General features: G+C 40.0%; 1 protein-coding gene across 1 annotated transcript in view; it reads right to left on the bottom strand.

The window, feature by feature from the left end:
* rapgef6 (Rap guanine nucleotide exchange factor (GEF) 6) overlaps positions 1 to 24,178 on the bottom strand; it is a 158,611-nt gene extending 134,433 nt beyond the window's left edge. The window contains exon 1 of the mRNA XM_067608570.1: positions 23,655 to 24,178. Within this exon, the coding sequence (XP_067464671.1) occupies positions 23,655 to 23,729 (75 nt within the window). The 5' untranslated portion in view covers positions 23,730 to 24,178. The remainder of the gene's footprint in view (positions 1 to 23,654) is intronic.
* Between the last annotated feature and the right edge of the window lie 1,207 nt (positions 24,179 to 25,385).

Raw genomic sequence — 25,385 nt, 5'->3', positions numbered from 1 at the left:
ACCTGGACCTCATTTGGAAACAGACACAGTCACTTCCCAGGTCACGGCCTCTGCTCCAGTTGTCATGGCGTCGGGGGGGAAAGCACTAAGGGGAATTAATTGATTACAAATGACAGGAAAAGGGTGGGAATCGGCCTGGATTTTGCAATTCGATTGTATTCTTTCCCGGCTGAATGAACAATTTTCTTTTTAGTCTTGACAGATAATCAATTTTACATTGAGTCCCTATGTATGGAGGCCACCTGTTACACTGCAGCTACATTTTTAACCATTCAACTGTCCTTTAGAGGTTTTTTGCTGGCTTCTGCAGTTGAAAATCACATCAAGTTGTCTGATTTCATTATAAAAAGGTAAATTATCTTATTTGTTAGTTGGCTTGATCAATGCTAAAGAGTAGTTGTATGCTATATCATACTGTAAAGCTTGCACTCACTCTTCGCAAGCATGTATCTAATGTTAGGATAGTATAATTATAAGTGGAAACTATGTCACATCACTTGCAGACTTAATCCCTGCAAAAAGTTGTTGAACTCTTATCTGCAGTTTCTCACGACCATCCTAGAACTAAAATTAAGATGAAATGAAATGAAATCTGAGCGGAGTACTTTTATTGCAATTTTTTGGCAATCATATAAAGCCCAAGAAACCAATTAAAAGGAGACGTTTGCATCGTTTTTAAATTTGCATATGAATTAGACATTACTTGATTAAATGAATTAATACCGGGACTGTGAATACTGATTAAACCTGAATGTTGTAGCGTGGCTCAGTTTTTGTCTCACACTGGGCTTACATAAATATACGAGTTATAGTTTTACTGTCTGATAAGAAAGGAATGAGAGGCTGACTTGACGTGATAGAAGTGTGTGATAAATGTCGACAGTGTCAAAGGGTCAGCCAACGCTGTGCAGATAACAGCAGCTTATTGTACAACCTGAAGGACAAAACCTCAGCCAAGAAAATTATATTTTTTCATACAAACGATAATTAATGTAGAATTCTCATTCACTAATGAAAATGCATATATTCTGCATAACAGCCAGCAGCTGGTTTCAACAATCCCTACTGGCACAGTTTCACAGCAGTTGCTTAACTGACATTGTTAGACCAAACCACTACCATGTATTTGACCAATACTTACAAGAATTTTTGATCTACTGCCTGAATGCCATTGTTGGAGCATTATCCGTAAGTACTGTTTTCTGACTGTCGATTCGTTATTTGTTAATTTAGTTTTTCTGAGATCAGTTTATAACGAACCAAGCAAGGCTTTATACAACTGTCTTTGTCCAAAATCACTCCCTATTTACTATATTCTGAACTATATTTACCCTCTGCCATTTTATGTGAGCGTCTGAACTCTGAGGGGCGGATTCAAAAGGATTGTGCAGCTTTTGCAGCTGCTAAACATGCGCAAATGAGACAAAAACCAAACCATGTAATTCAGAAAACACCCGCAAAAGGTGAAAAAAATGCTGTCAAGCAAATAGCATCTCGGGGGATCAAGTGGGTTCAAGGTGTTAGGCTTAACTCATTCAGCTACTTAAAAATGTCCTGACAGCGCTGATGGAGCTCAGGATTCATCTATAAAGCACTATAGGCCAACACTGTGCAGGCATTATTTGGATAAACTGATCACATATTGGAAATCTAAATGGTTACTTTCTGCATAAAAACATAAAATACAGTACCAGTCAAAGGTTTAGACACACCTTTCCATTCACTTGAGTGATAAAGTGTGTTCAAATTTTTTGACCGGTACTGTATATGTGAATAAAATTAATAAAAAGGCTAATGATTTTGGACACAGGCTATCTGTCTCTGTGTGTTGCTAATACGTCATGCTAAGTAGCCTTAACTGTTGACTTGATGTTGGGCTACCTGTTATATATTTTAGTTTTTTTTTACTTTTACTCTGCTGTGGACTCCATGTTTATGTTTACTAGGTTAATTACTGTGTTACGTCATGTGGCGACTTGATGTTTCACTGATGGATGATACTCATTTTATCAGATATTTTATTGTTGTTTTGTTGTTTTATTGCTATGTCATTACCATCTTTCTTTCTTTTTTTTCTGTCCTCTGTACTCAGGTCTCACTTGCAAATGAGATCTCGATCTCAGTGTGACTTCCTGATTAAAGAAAGTATATACTATATACTTGTTTCTTCCTGGCATGATGGACAATGATGGACTAATTTAAGAGCTAATCTATACTTTTGGGAATCTATTTTCCTTGTTACTGTGCTAATTCACTTTACAATACTTTGGTCAAACTCTTATTTCTGGAATCTCAGCGTTTAATGATTTGCAATCACTATCATTGAATTTGTTGTCCAATACTGTTTTCACAGTTTCACATTCGCCTCCGGTGAAAAACCCTGAAGGCCAACTGCTGTCTTCAAACTTTATTTGAAGTGTGTTTAGCTTGCTGCATAACTCTGCACATACATGCTTGGCGAGGGTAGAGCAGTATACATATTGAAGGCATGGGAAATATATTCCCATATATAGTATAGCTTTAGTGAAGACATGTATGTGCCTGCAATGCCCCAGTCCCAAAATGAGATGAGCAGGTTTTCACTTTTTTTTTAGACAACTTTTTTTTAACTTCTAACTAGAGCTGCCGTGCTTACCGCATTACGGATCACCGCTTCACCACTGAGTGAACGACTCAAGTGATGGGACGTCAGTGTTGCGTTGTGGCTAGGCTAGCGAGTATCTTGACGTCTGTTTATGGCGAATGTGAGAGAGTCAGTCAGCCCTCAAAGTGCTTTGTTAGTCTAGTTTAACCTGCAGGAGTTTCTGAAGGCTTGTGTAACATGTTTTTCATGACAAGTGAAAATATGGCCGAAGCTTTTTTGAATGCTTCACATACAAGAGTCTGGTAGGAGAGTGTGTGAGTATGTAATTATTCTATGATGTAAGCTACATTCGAAAAGTATTTTTCCAAAGACAGGTGTTGGAAAAGGTGCGGTCGTCTTATAATCAGCGTGTTGCGCTATATTCGGGCCAATACGGTATTTGAAACCAATTATTTTATAACATTTGAGGTTTAAATTATTATTTTTCTTAATGGTGGTTACCGTGACAGTTTGAATGGCTTCACTAATTTGTGCGATAAGGAAAAAATCAATACTGCGGCAGCTCTAGTTCTAAACCCAGTCTATCTTCCAAGTCTCTCTTTTTCAAACATTCACATTAAAGCCCACACACACACACAATCCACTGTCCACTGCAGCACACATTGCCATACACAGTCATTTCAAAATATACAGCTGTAAAACACACAAAAGTTCCTGTCTGAATTATGTCGATTTGAACCATTAGGTTCAATATAAAAACACCTAGAGCCACATAAAGATACAGTATTATTTTCAATAATGAGGTATCCAGGTAGGAAATGGGTGAGTCTTTCTTTCAGCTTTTGCTCTGGGTGTCATGAATGGGCCACCATGTTTGAATTCCTCACTCATTGTTTCATACAATCATGCCGCTGAGGCAGGCGGGAAGTTGCGGGAGGCCAGCTGTCACATTCCCAGCATTCCAGAGGTGAGCGCTCTGCATTCTTTTCAAACATGTCAGCAAAGGAGTTGACCGAACAAGCAAACAAATGATCCAGAGAATGACTAAGTGAGCATGCATACGGTTGAGGGTGATTTCTGTAAGTGAAAGACTGATTAGCAATAAGTGAGTGCGCGCGTAGACAGGCGGGGAAATGAGAGATGAATGAATTTCTGACCCAGTGAATGAGTAAGTGAGGGGTTTAGAAAAACCCTGAGAGAATAAATGAATGACAAACCAAACAAGCAAATTAATGAGTTAATGAACCAGTCAGTGAGTAAATGAGTGATTCAAAAAGTCAGTAAGTGAGCAATTGACTTAAATGAGTGGCTTGTCACACAAGAGATTAAGTAAAAGTGCAGTTTGCACAATTTAAATCACTCATAAGTCTTTGTAAATCAAATCACTGATGCCTCAGAGAAATACACCTGCTCATCAATGCTCATAAACTTCAAAAGAGCCCTGTTCTGGTTAACCATGTGTTGCTCAATAACACTGTCGTAATAACACTGCCTCCAGGTGTATAGAGCTGAATTTCATGCAGCTTGAGTGTGCCCTTAGTGGAAGATTGGTTACTGCACAAACTTGCACATATATAAGCATATATACCTGTAACATGTTCACTTAAACATGTTTAAAATATAACTGAACCAACGGTACCAAGACCTACTCCTACATATTCCTCTGGTTTGTATTGTTCGTCTAGGTAAGAACGAGCAGGTTAAAGAGTGACTGTGTGAACAATTACTCCAGGACTGAACAATGACAAGGGGGAAGAAATCTGTCATTTCCAGCCCGGCTTGATTTTTGTAAAGCGTCTGAGAAGAGGAAGAGGATGGGAATGTTGTCAATACAAACACCAAGTGTCTTGTTTTTTCTTTACAAAACACTGACTGTTTACATGCACAAAATATTCAGTTTTTTCCCCTTATTCCACAAAAGACAATATTCCCACTAGGCTGTTTACATGGCTAATGAAGATGAATTTTCCACTAATATTCCTGTTTACATGCAGAGGGTTTTCAGGGTTTCCCTCTCCAGTGGGAACAGGAATAACAAGATCTCAAGAAACCAGCGAGTTGAGAAACATTAGTGAGCTGCTGCTTGATATTTATAAGTGATATTGATATGACTGATATTATAAATTTATAGTTACAGGCACATCCAGTATCTAGGTTATCCCATAATGTTTACTACACCGCTGAGTGTTTTTTGGTGCGTCACACTGAGTCGTCACCGTCAGTCCATGGCTGCATGTCAGGATAATAACCGAACCCCTCCGTCTGTCGTGAAGAAGGCACGCTCTGTTTTACCAGCCCGCCCTGAACAACTCTCCACTCTCCTCTCATTCCTCTCCTCTGTCTGCCTTCCATATGCAGCATATGTCATTCTGCCTGCGCAGGGGTGCGTTACACAATAAGCCCGTCATGCATCTCTATCCCAGCCTTGCACACTGTTAACTAGTTGGTAAATTTACAACTCACAGAGCTGACCATAAACAGGCAAGAGGCCGTGGTGCGTTGCAAACTGCGGTAAAAACCCCAATTGAGACACATATTCCGAATGTGCTGCATACATGTCCAAAGAATGCTCCTAAAACCCGAATAATATCGGCATATCCCACGTGGTAATCGGAAAATGCTACATTCGGAATAAGGCATAATTCGGAATATCCAAATCAAATCAAATCCTGTATCGAATTTGGAATATTGACATATTCACAATAACAGTGGAATATCAGTGTGCATGTAAAAGTAGTCACTGTGTTGAGAGCTCTTATCTATAAGTATGACAAGTAAGCTGCTGCTCTCTATGTGTGTGAGGCATGTGTTGAGATGAAAGAGGTGTTAAAGATTGTATCTGAGGACTAAATATTCTTCTAGTGTCCATAATGAAGAGACAAAAGGCCACAACATGAAGCCAACTGTGCACATGGACAATAGTTGGGTGTATTATATACTGTATATAATATTATCACCCTGGTTTTATCTAGAAAGAGGAGAGGTGTTGCGGCACGGGACTGTATGGGAATCGACGGGCAGACAGCAGTCTGCAGCTCGGGGGTTTGTGTTGTGATCTGGACAGTGACTCAGTGTTTCCACAGTGGGATCTGTCAAACAAGAGGCCTCCCACAACACTGCTTCTGTCAGTGCTCCAGACTCAATCCCACTCAATAGGAGCAGCTGGCAGCCAGTCAATTTCAAATGGATGTGATGAGATAGTTGAAGCAAACTCCCAAATATTTTGCATCATGATCCGCTAGTGGCTGATGGATTCATAACCTCAGTGTGTTTGATGAAGCAGATATAATTTTCAAAAAAGAAGAAAACTAAAAACATAGCTTGGAACCTGCCAATTTGACCCTGTACAATAGCTCTTAAACTATGGATCGAGGTCAGAAAGAGGTCATGGCTGCTAATGATGTGTGGCCATATACAAAAATAATAGTAAGTGAACTGGAGTCCCTCAGCGAGACTACATTTCTATGGTTCCAGGCTGAAAATGTTTAAGAATATACACAAAGTCTTGAAGGATGTGTAGCAGGTGTGCCTCTCTGTGTATTCGGCCAAGAAATACAAACTGGCTTCCAAAAAATTTCAGTGAAAAATATGTGAAAGGCAATGCGCCAAAATCCTTTTAAAAACAAGACGCTTCAAACCGAGTAAAAGCATATTATTTGTCACATTGTGTGATTAGGACGGGAGTTGCAACTTCATCAGGATAATGCTGTGAGTCTGATGCTGACAATGCCAGAGCAAAAAAAGCCAGTTGAAACTTTTTAATTAGACATATTCTGATTTTTTTCTGGAAATCTGAGCAACAAGACTATTTAAAACAGATTCACAGTGGTTTGACCGCAATTTAACTGCAATATTTTCTGGATTACGAATACCAAAAGCTGACAAGTAATTTCCTCTCGCACCAGCAGTTGTCAGTGCTAGTTGTTGGTAAAAGACAGTGTGAAGACAAACAGCAGAGATATTTTGGTCTGTGCTATTTCTGTGTAGTAAATGTTAATAAAACACAATCCTAACCAATGGAGATCACAGAGAAAAACTCTGGCGGGGGTGGGGTTTGCAGGGATGACCGCTGCTGATGAGTCAAGCACACACAGCCCAGTTGCTTTGACTTGTGTGCCGCTTCATTCGTAAAACGAGGAAGTACTCTTGCATCAATTTAGGACCAGTTTAGGATGAGGGGAGGACATTTCTCTTCGTTTGATAACATTAAAAGTAAAATAAGGCATTGCTGTCAGCTTCCGGACTCGTTTTTAAAAAAAAAGAGCAAGAGAAAAAAAGAGTGAGATAACACGAGCGAGCTGAGAGCACCAGCGAGCGAGAGAGAAACACCAGCGGAGTGAATGAGGAGAGGGAGCGGCGGTAGAGAGAACAAAGCCCGTGATTGAGAGAAATACCTTATTTTCTGAATGTTTCATGGCAGTTATGTTCTAAACCAGAAATAAATAACCATCAAACACTTAACAGATGTTATACAGTGGAGACAGACATTCTAAGTTTCAGTTTCATTTTCCTCCTCTGCATTTCTCCTTTTCATTCATTCATTACATCCAACTCATGCAGCTGTAAATACAAAGAACAGGACAAATCTGTGTTGTTGTCTAAATGCTGCCATCATTCTTAAATTCCTCATGGGTCTAATTTACATGATCTACCTGGTTCCTCAGATGCGGTGGAAACACAAACAGGACTGCACTCCAGGGACTTTAAAGTTCCAAGTTTAGTCCCTGAGATTAATTCCTCTGTGTCCAAAGTACCTGAAACTTTTGGTGGAAACGGGGCTACTGTGTACCTCACATATCACACATATCTCACATAACTCAAACAATACACACACCGGTCACACACAATAGAAATGATGCACAAAGACGAGCACACACAAGTATTTTTAATCTTTTAGTCTTCAAAGTCCTGACTCATCTCAACAGACTGCATAACTCACTGTCAATAGCTCAGACCTCTGGAGAGAATTTGTGCGATAACCTTGCCCTGTTCTTGACATTTTTTTCTGCTCACAGGCAAAACAAAGAAGCGGCTACAGGTTTAAAATAAGAAAGCACATCAGTTCTTTCTCTCGTTTGTGTTTCCCTCGTGTGTCAGCACTGCTTGGCTACCGTAAGGAATGATGCTGCTGTTGACTACAGACCGGTCTCAGAGGAATTTACAGGGCAGGATGTTTGAAACCTACAGTACAGACCGCCTGTGTTCTACTGAATAGTGTCTACATTGGGAACAGGTTTTACTGCTTTGGTAACAATCAAAAGTATTGCAAACATGAAGCTTAAAAATGCATTCACAAAAAGCCACATGGGTAACATATAAAGATCTACTTGGGCCAGGAACAGGTTCATTTTGCCATCATTACACTGAAGGAGTCAGATTTAAAACTTAACTTGAGGGTTATCTGGGATAGGCTACAAGATGAGAAGAGCTAAGTGCTTTAATGATAGTCAGTTCCTTCACCGAACAGACAGAGGCATGAACTATAAAAGAATATTCCTATTATCTCTTTCAGTGAAGCTATTGTGAGAGTGAAGTCTCCATTGGCCAGAGGGCTACACAACCACAGGTTTAATATTTTGAGTGAGGAGTGAGAGTGTTATTTCTCTTGATTGTGTGGTATTTTTAATTCTCTTCATCTAAATGTTACAGCCACAGCTAATATCATGAACATAATCAGGGAAACATTCATTTTCTGTCCACTGCAAGGACGGAAAATCTTGTGCAAGATTGTGCAAGGGAAAAAAAAAAAAAAGTGTACTTAAAAAATATATAGTTTCATTTTTCGTTACAAAGACAAGTGTGATTTCAGGTGATATTGCCCTGCACTAGAAGCCTTATTTCTGAATGCACCTTCAGCTGCACAGAATGATTTCAAGGCTTTCAAAACACAGTCATCAAGTTTTTCCTGCATACCAGCGCTGCTACGCTACAGGAAGGAATCCCACTGAACAGTCAGGAGGATTTTTCTGACCTTGTATGCACTATTGTTCTGCAGAGTTTTCTATCTCTAACCTCACTCTACTTTCAAATTGTACTCACAGCCGTGATTTCTTCACACTGGGGTTAAAAGTAACTAATACAAATTCTCTGAGATTCACAAAACTGATGATATTCAAGGGGGAATTTTCAAGATGACAGCAACATCTTTGGTTCTGAAAGGAGCAGATGCCAGAAATGTAAAAGCTATAATACTGTTTCATAAGAGCCAGAGGAATAGCTGTAGGTTAAACCATTATTATTTTCTACAGCAATAAAGAGAAGGAACGGTGAAATTATTCGGGTGAAAATATGCTGGAATGTTGCTTTAATAAGAGATTAAATTGCCAATTCCTCATGTGGCTTTTGTGGCATTTTGAGGAATGATACTTTGTGCAGAAAATAATAACTGCATGAAATTCTTACTGCGACTTGTCCGCTGAGTTATCTTGAGTAACGTCATTGGCTGGATAAACATGTAGCTTTATTCTGTGCTGCTTACAGACTTGTGGTAGAAAGTCCTTTAGTATAGTTCAAGATAGTAGGCTATAATGTTTTAACACTGACACTGCATACACTCAGTAAAATGTTGTCATTTAATGATATTGGAAAATTACACATTCAAATCTTGACATAAACACACCTGAAGCACAACCAGTAGAGCACACTAAGACACAAATACACAGCTGGAAATATCTGCTGCTTTCCTTTTCTGACACACATTCCAGACCAGTTTTGCAAGGTCATAAAACTACTTTAATAAGAGTACTGTGGCAACAGGTTCTTATAAAGGCTACTTGTTGGCTTACTTCTGCTCAGACAGAAATAGAAACAAAATAGTAAAGAGCCAAGATTGAATGATGTCTGGTACAACGCCCTGTTACAGCTAAAACAATCAGCTGATTGATGGAAAATGAATCTGCAACAATTTTAATAATCAATCATACGTCATTTCAAGTCTTTCATCGAGTAAAAATCTGAACATTAGATGGTTTCTGCTTCTCAAATTATAATATTTGCCATTTTTGTTTGTCTCATATAATTGTTAAATCACTTTGGGGGTTTTTTTTAACTGTCATCCTCATCGTCCACTCCCAACTTCTGAACATTTGAGAGACCAAATAACAATCGATTTACAAAACCATTTTCCATTTTTTATCTGATCATAACCTGAAACTTATCCTCCTCTCTCTTTATTTCACTTGATTCCTACATGTGATTCCTGTAGGGTCACAGGAACGGGGACATCGGCAGGAAATAACACCTCTGACATTTGCGCTCCTTACTGTTGGTTGTTTGTAACCGTTCATCTTCAGAAATGCAGCTGTTACTGCATTCATGACTGCACACTGAATAACAGCACCAACCAGATGCCTAAACTGTGAGGTAAATGTAAATATTCCAGGAGGTTGTGTCACATCGATACAAAGATACTGTACTGACAAAGACCCTTCAAACTGAAATAGCGAGGAAAAAGCTCAGTATTCTGTTAAATGCTGTCTGGTTTTGAAGAAAGTTGTCAACTTCACCATAATCCTTTTCCATATAAAACCCACCTCACTTTACACTTCAAAAACCCAGCAAGAGATTAATAGCAGGACTAGCACAAGATTTTTCAGGTTTAGACGGGATTCTTTCCAGAAAATTCAGACACCGTGCTGCAGTTTCTATCCAACACTTTGTTTATTGAGCCCATTTAAAAACTACAAATGTTGACCAAAGTGCTTTACAGAGCCTGAGAATTATGATCAAATGAAAACATAACAGCACTGCACAGAGACATTATAAAAACAGGGTGACCAGTCATGTTCGAAATAGAATTATGTTGCCATTAAAAGGGACAGTCAAACTTGTGCAGCACCTCATTAGCCTTCCTCATTAGACACAACAGCTAGCCTTGTGAAGAAAGCAAATGATCGACTGATGCTCAAAATGTCAAGGTAACCCTGTCATTGGTTGACTAAACTGTGCAATGTGAGTCCACGTGTAGCCTTGGTGTGCATTCCCGATAGAGGAAAACAGTTCAGAGCTGACGTTATCTGCCTGTTCACGCCTGCTGTCCTGCGTGGTATGTAGCCACACTTTCCACTTTCCACTTCACACACACACACAGTAGCACTGATAGGCTACACTGTTTGCACATGCATTCACAGGAAAACATGCACTCACACTGGGAACCCTGGGCTGCTGTGCTGTGAGGTTGGTGGTACCCACAGGAAAAGCTGACGTGTTTACATTCAAACAATACTCAGCAGCACAAAGCCCGGCTGTTGTTGTGGCCTAATGAATGAAGGACTTCAAAACAGGTTTTGAAAGCCGTGCTATTAGAGACTTGGCATTACAAGTGCTTCTGTTTCACTGACAAGCTCATAATTAAATGTGTTAAGTAAACTGTGTGGATTATAGAATAATTAAAAGGGAAATTTCGCCACTGTAAATATGATGACTTCTTAAAACTAAGCAGTCACATATGTAGTAGAAATGTGCAATTATTTTTGAAATCTGCACCCTATGACTGTTGATTCCCAATATCGCCCTTACGGGGGAATCTTACAACAACCACAATGTATTGCGCATCCCCGACCAATCTGCTACTGATGGTGTTTACGGAAGGCAGGTGGGTTTCCCAGCAGGGTGGCCGGTTAGCAGAGACAAAGTTAGTAAGCAGAGTTATATCTCTTTACTGAGGCTTATTTTCATTTTAAAAATGTTTTTTCCTCATCAGTCTGGATATTTCGTACCGGTGTGCAAGGATCATAAAACAAACGGCGCACTGGAGTCAGTTACGCGGACCATAAACTTACTTAGTGCTGCACACAAGCCAGAATGCTGTCAGGACACATCTGTGCCTGTAGACAGTCAAAAAACCTACGAGTCTGCAGTCTCCATTTCAGCTTGTTTTGGGAAACAATCCTGGACCGAGACCTAAGTGCTTAAGCTGACAGCAGCCGCAAAGGTAACAGGTAACACACAGTTGCTGACTGTATTCAGAGCTGGCAAAGTCTGATGTGATATTCAGTGAGAAAACAAAGTCAGGTTTAGCAAAGCGCAAAGCAAAAGTTTGTTGCATTCTTTCTGATGATCCTCACTAGGCACCGGTCGATGCTGCAAAGCTACCCCAGCTGCGGCACCTCTCTTTCAGCTGCGGCTGTAACGTAGCTCTGGTGGACGCTTTCTCCTCCGCACTCTTGTGTCTGATTCCACAGCGCCATATTCGGCCTTATAAATTGTAATACTGGTGCCACATCTCTGCTCTGACATTGTATTGTAAAGCTTGTGTTAGATTCAGATTCTCTGTGCACCTGAGTCTCCAGTTCATTGTCGGCGGAATCATAAAGAAACTCAACAGCTGTTTGTGTGTCAGACTGCAGCTGTAATGATGTTCCAGTGGTTGCTTCCTCCTACACAGTCCGTTGTGTCTGATTTCACACAGGATATTCAGACTCGTACCATGAAACTAGTTTTCTTCCAAATATGCTGATATTTTAAAGTGTTTAGTAGTATGTTAGTGACTGCTTTTCCCCATCGCTACTGTAAAATGCAGGCAGAGACTCATCTTTGACAGTCCTCGAAGGCACCACAACAGAAAATGAGAAAACATGGTTTGTAGTCTAAGGCAGATCACCAAAGTTTGCAGCTGGATGAGGAGGGATATTTTATTACAGGAAAGACAGAGAAAAGTTTAATGTCATTTATATATACATAATTCTAGGGCTGTAGTCTCCCAGTTGTTTTCACAACTTTGAACTCGCCCAACCTAGACTGCTAGGTCTAACTGTACTCAACGTTTACTGAGCGTTAACTGAATCAGTGTTTCTCCTATAAGTATAACAACGAGAACCCCTGCCAGGCCCAAAACTGGGAAACTATTGGTAGCTTAACTCCGTTAGGAATACGTCATTGCGTAGTGTGTTTGCGTAGCGAGTGGGAATGAGTGAACGGCAGGAAAGTGACGGTGAATGCGAGCAGAGAAAAGGTAGGAAAAGGTTAGCAGTAAGTTGTCAGTCTGGCAGTAAATGTACAGTACAGACTACAGTGTAACAGTTAATGAATGCTAAAAAGTCACGTCTGTTGTTTCCCCAAGTGCTGGAGACGTGAAGGGGGTTAGCTCCAAAGTTAGCAACAATGGGTTAGCCTAACCTGAAGACGCTAAACAGAGAAATGTGTGGCTGCTGAGTTCACTCTGTCCCGTTACATCCAACCTCCCCGCGACTAATCGATTAGTTGAAGATTATGTACGATTTCAGTCGACCAAGATTTTCTTTGGTTGACTACAGCCCTATATAATTCAACCCACATTAAAACCATAGAAATCAACTTCAAAATCGGTTAAGTCGTCCTTTAAGGCTGTAAACACAAGCTACAACTAGACCCAAAGCTGGTGGATCGTTATTTGACTCCACTGTTGTAGTTAAAAGTGGAGCTGTAACTAATGTTCTTTTTAGATTAATCAATGATAAAGATCAGACAAATGCCCATCAGTTTCCCAGTGTCCAAGGTGGTGTCTTCCAATTGCTTATTTTGTCTAAACAAGTTAAAAAAAATCAAAACCTTCACCTTCTGACATTGAAGAAACTAGAGTAGGGCTGCAACTAACAATTATTTTCATTATCAAGTTTTCTGCCAATTATTTTCTCGATCAATCATTTGTCTATGAAATGCCCATTAATTTCTCAAAGCTGACATCTTGAAATGTCTTGACAGACCAAAACCCAGAAATACTCAGTTTACTATCATGTGCACCAAAGAAAAGCATCAAATCATCACATTGAGAAGCTGCAACCAGCAAATTTCCGTCATTTTTGCTTAAAAAAAGAGACTAAAATGATTATTTGACTATCAATAGTTCTCAATTAATATTCTAGTGATTGACTAATTGTTGCAGCTCTAAACAAGAGCCTGAAAATGTTTGACATTTGAATTTGACTCAAGGCCCCATATTATAAATTGTTATTTTAAATAGGTCACAGTGTGTCACGTCGCCTCTGTGCTGTTTCTCAGGCTTCACCAGGCAACTGAAATATATATATAGTGGGGAGTTGGTGTCACAGATCTTTGAAACCAGCGACCACAAACCAAAGAGCAGAGACGTTCAAGAACTTGCTCACCAGAACTTGAGTCACAACAGTCTTTAACGTCTGTCTGCCTCCCAGTCCGCAGCCCCTTCAGCTCAGTTAGGAGGGGCCTTATTGGCCTCTACAAGAAGAGCTTTCAGTGTATGGGTCAGGGGAAGTCCGTGTTTATTCACCCGTTTAAACACAAACACACGCACAAACACACTGTCTTCCAAGGCTTCCCTCTCTGTCTGTTTTACACACAGACTCCTCTGTATCCTTTTCATTTCAGACTCTCGATCCTGCAGTTTGTTGGCATGCTCGGTTTTGTTGATGTTGTTACTGGCAGGTGTGTGTGTGTGTGTGTGTGTGTATGTGTGTAGGTGTGATGCATTTACGTCATGCTGGATTTACAGACGCTTAAAGGGGATATACCATGCTTTTTGAGATTTTTTTGTTATTTTTATATTGTTATGATGTCAGATGTTTATGCTAAACATGGTTAAAGTTCCCAAACTTGAGGTGAACTTGAACATGTACCGATATATTTGAGAAGTTTCCATTTCGAGTAAAGAAAAAGAAAAATAAGTGAAATCCTACTACTACTGTAGTAGTGTGGCCTTAAAGAGACAGGAGCTAAAACAGCCTGTTTCAGACAGAAGCTGAACTGAGGGGCTGCATAAAGGGCCTGTATGAGATAAACAAGGAGTTTTTTAAACTGTAAATCATGCAAAGATATTCTAGTACAGCCCCAGAACATAAAAATATAGACCTAGAAATGTGCGTAATATGTCCCCTTTAAATCTCCTCAGTTTGAGGATGTTGTTATCTCCTGCTTTGGGTGACAAACTGACAAATGTGCCACAAATACATTGATGTATGTTGAGAGTCCAAGGCAATAAAAATGCTGTTTTGAGGCAACTCGGGGTTGTTGCACATATTCCTGGTAGATTACTTTTTGACAAGAACAGCACAATGCTATTCATTACCTCACAATTATCAAAACAGGTTAAAATGACTGTCGTTGTGATCCTACTGGAGTTGTGAAATCCTTCCTCACAGCACTTTAAGCCCCTCTGCAGCATTTTTGGTGTCTGATAAGCTATAAAACTCGCAGATGCATTACTCATACATAACTTCCTGGGTCATATTTCATCATCTCATCAGTACCTGTAGCAGCACGCCAACACAGATGCAGTCCTTGTGATTTTTTTTTTTTTCTTTTTTAAAGGCAGTGCTTTTTTTGGTTCAAATGCCCTGTCTGTATCAATCATGTTTGATGTGTGCGAAACACATTGCCAATCGTGTCACTCTGACCTGGTTTTTAAACAAGCATTTGTACCCACAAACAAACTGCATCCTCAGCAGGCTACACCGGGATGCTGACTCATCTTGTTGTGTGCCATGGAGGTGTAAATTACTTTTGGACAAACAAAACATGGCTTCTAATAAAAAATTTAAAAAAAACAGCTTAAAAAGAGTTAATTTCTTTTTTCTAGCAACTGAAAGCTATATTGTTTTCTCTCTTTTGATCAAGACATTGGGTTGTGTTTTTAAAATCATTTTCATTGTAAGAAGAAAGTGAACTTTACAACATCACACTCAATGAGTTTCAGACTATTTTTCTCCTAATTCTCTCAAATTCACTCTTTCACCTCATAAAAATCCACTTTCTGTTGCTTCTGCCCTCTTGCCAACTCTTTCAATCTTCCTCATGGTCCCTCATTTTTTTCATAAATCAGACTCTGTCTAAAAGTTTTCTGTGTCCAAGTATCTCTGTCTCGCTCTCATCTCGTTCTCTCGGCCCAACTTTTGATTACGTGCAGCTATATCCCTCCCTTTGCTGACTCTCCAGCTTTCTCAATTTAAAAAAAATCCACATCTGCCCCCTCCCACCTCTCTCTCAGCCATCTTTTTTGATTATCTGCCAGTATCTTTCTCTCTCACTTTGCCTCGTCTCTCTTCTTCACTGACTCTTCGATTAAGCAATAGCGTCTTATTCCTTGTTAGATCTTTTTTAGCTATGAGAGCACCTCTCAATCATGCGTTCTCTGTCAAAGCCACTTTCTCACACTACAGTCTATAACCTTGTTTCTGTGCCTTCTCACTTCTATTGCAATTCATTCATTTTTTGATTAACCTTTTTTGATAAAGGACTTTTCTCTCACTTTAATCATTTAATCTCATACAGCGCTTTTACTTTCTCCCACTGTTCTAATGATGTGTTTGTCTAGCATGTCAGCTATCAGGTGTGTAATGTGGTTTGCTGCTGTGACAGGAAGTGTCACCTTGTCAGTTTCAAATCAACAAATGCCTAACCCACAGGTCCTCTGATCAGGTTGGAAACTAACACGAAACACAAACCGAATGCAGGGAAATTCTTAACTAAAGCACGACAAAAACTCACTCAGTTCTTTATAAATGTATTTCTAGTACGTCAAACGCCAATAATGCATGCCGTGGGTTTTTAATTAATGTAAAATGCCACTTCTAGCTCATCCACCTACATAACTCCTCAGGGTGAACTCACATGACCCAACTCTAATTGCTTAAATATGTCACAACAGACGCCAATACACTTTTAATTCTGGTACCGTCATCCTTGATGTAATTGGTTCTAATTGGCTCATTGCAAATAACTTCAAAAGGGAGGAAAATTGTGATTTTGAAAGTAGGAAAGTAAAGTTGAAAGTAACACTTTGTCAAATATGACCAATGCTAAGAGGCCACCGACAGAGAGAGACAACTGACTAACTCTGCTGACTGATCACCTATACCACAACCTCAAAGACGAGCCCCCGGGTGTCTGTCAAGACAAAACTGGTGTCTAACTGGTTTTCACCTCAGCTCTGTGCAAACACGCATGTTTGCTCATATTTTAAGAGAGCGCTTCTCAAAATGGAAAGTATTTACACGTCGAACAAACTAACAGGTAACTCTAGAAAATACTCAGGGAGGGAGTGAGGAGGGGGCTCCAACAGCAGCTGGGTATCCATTACAGTAAAGGACATCCTCAACAGTATTAATACTGTTTTACAACCATTACTAAACACTTTGTATGCTTTGTTATGCACACAAATGAGATGTTTCCTATTATAAGATTTACACATTTTTATTCAATCAAACATGTTGATGATGGTCCTGAAATAAGGGACTGCTACTAAGGCTGCATCTAACATTTATTTTCATTATCGATTAATCGTTTGTTCTTTAAAATGTCAGAAAATGGTGAAAATTGTTGATCACTGTTGATCACTCCCAAAGGCTACAGCGACGTTCTCAAATGTCTTCTTTCATCCCAACAGTCCATAACCAAAGATATTTAGTTTATTATCATACATTTGAGAATTTGGATTTTTTTTTCTTAAAAAATGGCTCAAAACTATTAATCAATTATCAAAATAGCTTGTCGATCAATTGACTAATCATTGCAGCTGTAGATATTGTTTTCTCCCAGTTTGGGAACCACTGGTTTACAGAATTACAAGCCACTTGGTAAATTTTCTGGTTTATAATCCATCACATTAGATTGCACGATGACAGAAAGTCAAACTGGAACGATCGTCTTTAAAAAGACATTCTCGAGAATTTCACACATCATTCCAGGAGACTTGTGACTTGCTGCTTTGGAGTTTTAACTGAGATAAACACATACTGCTATGTCCTATATAAAAGTTACTATTACTCTTTTCAAACTTTGATGCTTTTTTAACTACTGGATGTGCAGTATCTGAGTCAAAACATAACAATTGGGCATGGTCCTCTCAATTGAGTCCCCAAATAAAACATTTCCAATTTCCTTCCCAACAAACATGATTACAGCATCCAGAGACATTGTCTGGAAAGCCTCAACAAGTTTGACTCAGTTTAACTGGAAATGGTTTTGTCCTCAAACCACAGCCCGATAACTATGAACCCGAACCCATCTAATTATACTAATTTCATTTCCAAAACAACATTAAAAACTAGTCTGAAATAAACTACACAAACTAACATCCTTGTTTATCATCTAGTTGACATAGCCAGCAGCTACAGCTCGCCATGTTTTCTGGAAATCAGCTGAAATTTATCTATGACCAATCAGACGCTACAGCTGAAAATACCTACTTTATAATTACTAGTGTCAGGAAGCTCTCTGTGTCTTCATTTCCACATACTTTTTGAAAGAGGCAGACCCCAACTGTCGTGCGTTTCGCTGGAATAAATTGCAGTGGGCGGATATTTGAGGTATCCTGTACCAACAACACAATGATGCCCTGGGCAACATTGGAGACAGTTACAGTAATGCTGATGAGAAAAATAATTAAACAGGAGACAAGTAGACCGAAGGAATGTTTTTAAGAATACCTGGATTATGAATCAATATCTTAACAGAGACGCAGAGACATGTTCATGTACTATTCAAACGTGCAAGCTACTGTATGTGTGCAGGCGTTGTACAAACACACACATATCTAACTACTCACAAACACAGTGAAGCCTGCAAAGACACACGCGCAAAGGTCTACTAGTGCAGTTTCCCACAGTCCTCTTTGACCTACGTCTTCTTCCTTAACCTGTCAATACCAGAGTGAAACATCTCAAAGCAGAAGGAATCGATTCCACATTTTAACCTTAGCGTAAGTATCTTTCTGTTTGACTTTCTTTTTGTGAAAAGAGGAACACAGATGTCATTTAGAGTTTAGCTTTAGTCAAATCATTCTGAAGTGTATGTTGTACGCTGTTAGAGTTTCTCTGTATGGTGTCAAATCCACGTTGACGTTAACTGACAAACCTGGAAAGAGAAATACTCCAAATATGAAAATACAGATGTGCCGATGAAGCTGATGTGGCAACAGTTTCAAATGATGATTTCAACTTAAACACAGCGTATGATCAACTAGAGAAGGTTTGATTAAACTAAATTATGTGCTATATTTACAATGATGTATCATCTAGCTCGGGCGATTTTCAAGTGTGTGGCAGCTGTTCTTCATACTGTGCAAGAATAAACAGGAGCCAAAGGCCTCTAAAGGGAGGAAATCAAACCCTGACGTCTCTGTGCTGACTGTGTGCAGACGGCATCAGGAGTTGGTTAAAGAAGACAGGCAACCTGGGCAATTGGCACAAAGTTTCAAAAAAAAAAAAAAAAAAAAATACACCAGTATTATCCTTTAACTTTAACTTGTTGAGCTGCGTCAGCATAGAGTCAACCACCCTCTTTGGCAACTTCTGCTGAAACGCACACAGCCTCCTTTGAAACGTGTTTCTTTGTATACGCTCCAAGAAAGCAGCATCAACCACACGCTGGTCTGCATCTCCTGCTCTGTTCTGTACATAGCTGCTCCAACTGCTTGCTTAGAAAGCGAGCAGTCACCACTTAAGTCTGTGCTTCTCTTTCTCTCCCTCACTTGCACCTTCCCTAGGGAGCCTGTGGCTTTGTGATGGTTGGAATTCCCATAAATGTCCGATATGTACCGGGCGCAGCCAAAACCGCGATAAATCACCCAGCGTGATTTGTTGTCTGTTACCGCCGGGGCGTCTGGATGGCACTGAGAAAGGTAGGCAGGGAGGGAAGAGCTGGACGGAAAACCCGCGAAACTGGCAAAGGTTGACGGGGGTATAAAACCTGCGGTGGGAGAGATTACACACTGAGCCAAACATCTGCACACAGACAGACAGATGCACCTTCAGCAGGTCTAAAACCTGCACATCCAAGAAATTTACTTGACGCAAGCAGAGTTAACTCTCAATGAAGGGCATATATGACTGCTCAGAGACCCTATTTATTATGGATCTTGGTCACTTGTGGAAGAAAATTAAACTGTGCTTTCCACGTCTCTAAGAACTAATTAATTTGACGATTATTTTCTTGATTAATTGTTTGAACGTTTAGTCTATAGAATGTCAGAAAACAATTAGTGAAAAAATGTCTAACAATTTTCTTAAGCCGGAGAGAACATCTTTTCATCTTTTGGTCCAAAGCCAAGAGGTAATTCAGTTTTCTGGCACACAGAACGAAGAAAAGCAGCAAATCCTCACAATTGAGAAGTTGGAACTAATAAATGTTTTAGAAAAAAAATGACTTAAACTCTTAATCGATTGTCAAAATAGTCCCTTTTCTATTTGACAATTCTAATTGACTAAAATTCAATCGACAAATCAATTGTGTCACCCATTGCTGCTTTAACTGTAAAGTTTACGATATACTCAAATTTGGCATGCTTATACAGGAAAAACAAACAATTCGGCACGATTAAAAACACTTTTGGACAATATTTACCTGTGCACCGGGACCACTTGCCTTGTGATTATTTAGATCTAAGCAGCACTTTGTTGGTTTGTCGTCACATTAAATATGATTTGATTTAATGGCTACACTGACTGCAGGCTGGTTTATAATCTGAAGCGGACACCAATAAGAAAAAAAAACTTCACGTGACAGCGCAGAACCAAATTCAACACCAGTCTGACAACATTTGACCAAATATCAAATCCATTTGGAGTACGAGACCAACTTCCAGCAGCTTTCCACTTTGTACACACACAAAAAAAAACGCCATTAACTACATCATCGTTCTCATAGAAACATCCTGAATTGTTGGAACTTAACACCAGCTTGCGAAATAAACTCATGTTCCGCCTTTACCTCTAATCACAGGTTAATTTCGAACAGGCCTGAGCCGAGCAGACGAAACTCACATCTGTATCTGGAGGCTACTTCTGTACTCATGTACTCATAGCGGAACACATGCCACCAATGTAAACATATGAATAAAACACTGGAGGAAGAAGAGGTCTGCAACTACACCCATGCTAAAAAACACATGTGCACCAGGGTGACGTCAAGCCATCGGCTCACATCTGGGTTTTGGATGACTATAAATGGAAAACATACAGACTAAAAATAAAAATTCAACTAGAACTTTTAACAGTCTTAGATTTGTTAAGTTCCTAAGTGGGGATTTAGCTGTTTGTCGACGACCTGGAGAGAGTCTTGCCAACATGTTCTCGCACATCAATGCAGACCGGTGACTCAGTTTTGATATATTGAGCAATTTCTCGATGTGCTTGTTGTTTTTAGGGTGTGATGAGAGGTTTAATGACTTTTTTTTTTCCTGTGTGTGTTTTGTACGGTCAGCTACCTCGATGAGAGCTACATTACCACTGTTTATGTCTCAATATTTACAGTCTTTTTACTCAGTCATGATCACTGACTGTAAATAAATATGGACCTCATGACAGCTCCCCAAAAGTGAAGTCAAAATATTTCGACCCCCCAAACCCCCCCCCTACCTCGCGGCAGCTGGCTGCAGTACAGGTCATAAGTCCCGCCCCCTCCATGTCAACAAATAAATCTTTCCCAAAGATGGTTTCTGTCATTTCAGATAGTTCTTATCACACTGATGCTTGTCCAAGTGCTCATTTTTCTGATGAGTTTATTTGACGATATAAAAAAGGGGGTGTGACGTTATGATTGACAGCTGTGACAGCCGCCGCTCTCAAACCTCCGTCAGACGGCGGGACGGCTGAGGGGGCGTGTCCCGCGGGCCGTCACCCCGCCATCCGACTGTGCAGCAAGATAGCGGCTCACTTTTGCATAGCGGTCCCTTTTGCACATGCAGTCAATGGTCATGATTGACAGGTTCAGACAGCCGTAGACGACGCCATGCCTTCATTGTACTATTGTGAATGTTTTTTTTAGTAGTTTTAAACAGTGACTGAAAATAAAAAAAAAGACACAGAAAGATGTTAATGTCTTATTCTGCCAACTTGTGCTTTGGCAGAGGTTACAGGTGTGTGCGCTCCTCTGTGGGTTGAAGAGTGGAGGAAGGAAGGGAGGGACGTTGGTTCTTCCTAGCATGACACAACCTTGTTTTTTGATCTAAAGTACTCATCTGTAGCATTTCCACAGTAAAAAAAAAGCATATTTATCTGTTACAAATGAGTACCCAGCCCGCCCCCTAAACATCATGCAGAACTGCAAGGAAGCATTTAATCATGTACACTTCATCTTCTTCTACTGCTGGTTTCATAAACTGAAAAGGGAGTAAGGACTGTTCAGCATCCATGAAAAAAAAGGTGGCAGTATAAAGAGCCATTTTCCTCTGACTTCTGGATAAATTTAGAAACTTTATCTAAGTGCTAGCTATCATGGGGTAGATTACCGAATAACACATCCACTTCACTCCTACGACTGTGTCATATAGACTAAACAAGGTTGTTATGGTTCAAGTGTGCACAAAAGCCCTCTATGAAAAGTGTGAAAGAGGCTTTCTACCACCATGGAGCCACAAACAAACATAGGATCAGAGCCATAAAAAGGGCCCTTTTCAAAAAGGCATCATGCAAAGCTGAAGGCTAGCTGGATTTTTTTGAAAACATTTTTTTGTGTTCTGATAGTGCTTGCACTTCAAAACTATTCCCAGCAGCTGAACATGGAAGGGAGTACGGTGTGAGCTATTTTTGGGCAGTGAGCGTAACTAAAGCAATGACAAGCCAGCTGTGTTTCCACAGCTTCATGTTGGGAGGAGGCAGAGGAGGGGAGGACGGGTGAGAAAGCAGCAGTGATTAAATTTAACTGGCCTCATTCAAACTGAAGTTTACACAAATCCTCTCCTGGGTTTAGACATAAGCCCTCTGGTGGGAAGCTGTGACATTATGTTTTGTTTAGTAAGACTGTATTTGCAGGATGCAGTGAAGAAAGCCAGTTCTTGTCTTGGAGCCTTGTTCACAGGTTTACTTATGCAAAAAAAATATAAAATGACCTTTACAGGACTGGTCCACAAGCCTCCTTCTGTGCAACAATGTATTAAGATAATATGAAGCTTCTGCCGTCCAAATTAGTCAAATCAAGTAGATATCTTTCAACGTTACAGTCTTTTTAGTGCTAAAGTCCCTCTTTTTGTTACTATACTTCCACTGCAGCTCAACAGGGAAACACTGTCTGAGGAAACACAAAGGGGGAATTTGATGCTAAAAAAAGACTGTAAATGTATCATATATCTACTTGATATGACTAACTCAGACTGCTGAAGCCTCATATAAGTTTAAGATTAACTTTTAGATGCAATTTTGCATGACATGACTGTGTGGACGCACTGTGGATTTTGGCCTTTCACATTTGAAGGAGATCTTTTACTAGCCAGTATAAACAGGAGGAATGATTACAGCGAGGAAAACCTCTTTCGGTTTGCATATGGGCACCTGACTGTTGTTTTAAGAAAGACTTATTGTGAACGTATCCTTTGAAGGGCCCAGTACAGTCCATGTGCTCCAGTTTGGGTAGAAACAAAAGTATACAGAACAAAATGCTGATACATTTTGTCTTGTCATGCTCTTGCTAGGGCCGGGCAATATATTGATATATCACGATATGAGACATCCTCTTAGATTTTGGATAGCGTAATATCTTGATATGGCGTAAGTGTTGACTTTTCCTGGTTTTACAGGCTGCATTACTGTAAAGTGATGTAATTTTCTGAACCAGACTGTTCTAGCTGTCCTATTATTTGCCTTTACCCACTTAGTCATTATATCCACGTTACTGGTGACTATTTATCAGAAATCTCATTGTGTGATGTTAAATACTAATAAAGCACCAATGGTCATCCCTACAATATTGTCTCAATATCGATATCGAGGTATTTGGCCAAAAATATCGTGATAATTGATTTTGACCATATAACCCAGCCCTGCCTCTCACTTTTTCTTCCTTAACTTTCTGTGGTCTTTTCCATTTGAGACTCGAGTGTTACTTTTGCATTTCACAGCCTCAGAAACTGCTCCAGCAAGGTATAAAAGTTAGTTACGATACTGTAATTTGAAAACTATCCCAAAGACTAGCTAGCTAAATGAGTTAGAAACTGTCAGTGAAGTCATGCACGGTGTCCACAAATTAGCTTGTGACTCTATTCAAAAGTCACTTAGCTAATTTGTCCGAAAGCCACTTTTTGTGACTAAGTTTAGCTTTTCTTCTGAGAAGTAAAGCAGCCATTTGATTTTAGCTAACTTAACATTTGCCAGGCGATGCTAATTAAAGAAACGTTCGTTTTGTTTACCTCTGCGGTCCGCAGCGAGGGCGGTTTCTTCAAAGCCTGTTTGAAAGAAGTTTCCATGGCTCCGGTCATTTTCATAACTTCGGCTCAAAATCCACCACAGGGCTTTTACTTCCTCGTTGGGTAATCTCACTTTCACGTCTCCTAAACTGCTGTTCAAGCCGACCCGGGTTGAACAAACTCACATACCCGTGGATCTTGTCCGAGCCGAGCCGAGCCGAGCATGGATGGGGTCAAGCTACGTTTTTTTTTTTTTTTTTTTTTTTTTTTTTTTTTTTTTACTCCAGACGGACCGGGGAGCTCCTTCGCTCTCCAGGAGAGAGAGTGGGAAACAAAAAACTTCACTTTCAACTACTGCACGTCCGAAAAAGAGTAGATATCACTAAAGTGTGACAGAAAGTTACATCTTTGGGACCTGTTGTCTTGAATCCTGTACATCTTTGGTAGAGGAAATATCCAGCTCGGTAGCTACCGTCAGTCAGATCCAGGAGTTCAGATTTAGATCCCTCCTCCTCCTAGATGTGAGAGTGGAGAGTTGACGACATCTGTCTGCCCGGACTGGATGCTGCGTTCACACACAGTCGGAAATGACAGGATATGACACAGGAATGACTCAAGTGGAAGCTAAATACTGAGCGACAGTGCTGGAAATGAAACAAAGTACCAGTGGTGGAAGAAGTACTCAGATCCTTTATTTAAAAATGTATATAAAATACTGTAGTTTGAAAAATAATTTGTTCCATATGGTAATATAATCCCTCTCAATCATCACTTATGATCCACTAGAAGTGTGTGGCAGTGTATTTATCTGCAGAGACCCTGCCCTCTGTCTGTATTTTCTTATTTTCTTATTATTTTGCTGTGCTCGGGACGTTTCTGGGTGTCAGCCTTTGTGCAGTGGGTGTGTAGCCCCCAGTCAATAACAGCATGCAGGGTGCCAGGTTGGGACTTGTAGCATTTCGACCAGGTTACATCACTGTCTCAGTCTCTCTTCTCTGCTCCGTTCTGCTCTCTGTCTCTGCGTCATGGATGTATAAAGAGCGGCAGGTCTGTGTGTCTGCTTTACCAAAGGTGGGGCTGAGCTACACACACACAAACAGAGCAGAGAGGTCACAGCGGACAGGATGAGTCTCTGCATTCACAACAAATCTGGCAATGCGGCACCAACAGCAACCAACAAATACTGCTTAGTATGCCTTTAAAATGACATCTCCTCCTTCTCCCTCATTAAATATTCCAGAAGCTATAAATATGAAAATATATTTCATTTACAAGTTTAACTGCTGGACACAAGATGTCTTTTACTTCACTGCAAAGTTAATACTCAGCATTTGTGCACTGGAAGCTTCAAGTTTCCATATCACACTTGTGTAAAGTTGCATACTGGACCAGGATTGGCTTTCAAACCAGTTGTGATGTCACAAATCATGCACATAGGCCCGCCTCTTGAAACTGAATTTTCAGTGATCTCAGACAAACTTTCCTCCTTCAGCAGGAGAATGTGAAAACATCTTCTAGTGTCAAACTCTGCATATGCATCATTCTGCACAGTGAAGCTCAAACATTGAACTGTAGGTACAAAAAGAAAACAACATTTTTGAGCGGAGGGGGTCTTTAAGTAGGATTTTTCATGCAGGACTTTTACTTGTAATGGAGCATTTTTACATTGCTGTATTGGTTAAGCAAAGGATCTGAATACTTCTTACAGCGCTGTACTTTCCACTCCACTACATT

The sequence above is a fragment of the Thunnus thynnus genome, chromosome 13, assembly GCF_963924715.1.
Source record: "Thunnus thynnus chromosome 13, fThuThy2.1, whole genome shotgun sequence".
Classification (NCBI taxonomy): Eukaryota; Metazoa; Chordata; class Actinopteri; order Scombriformes; family Scombridae; genus Thunnus; species Thunnus thynnus.
This window is presented reverse-complemented; position numbering and strand designations above follow the sequence as displayed.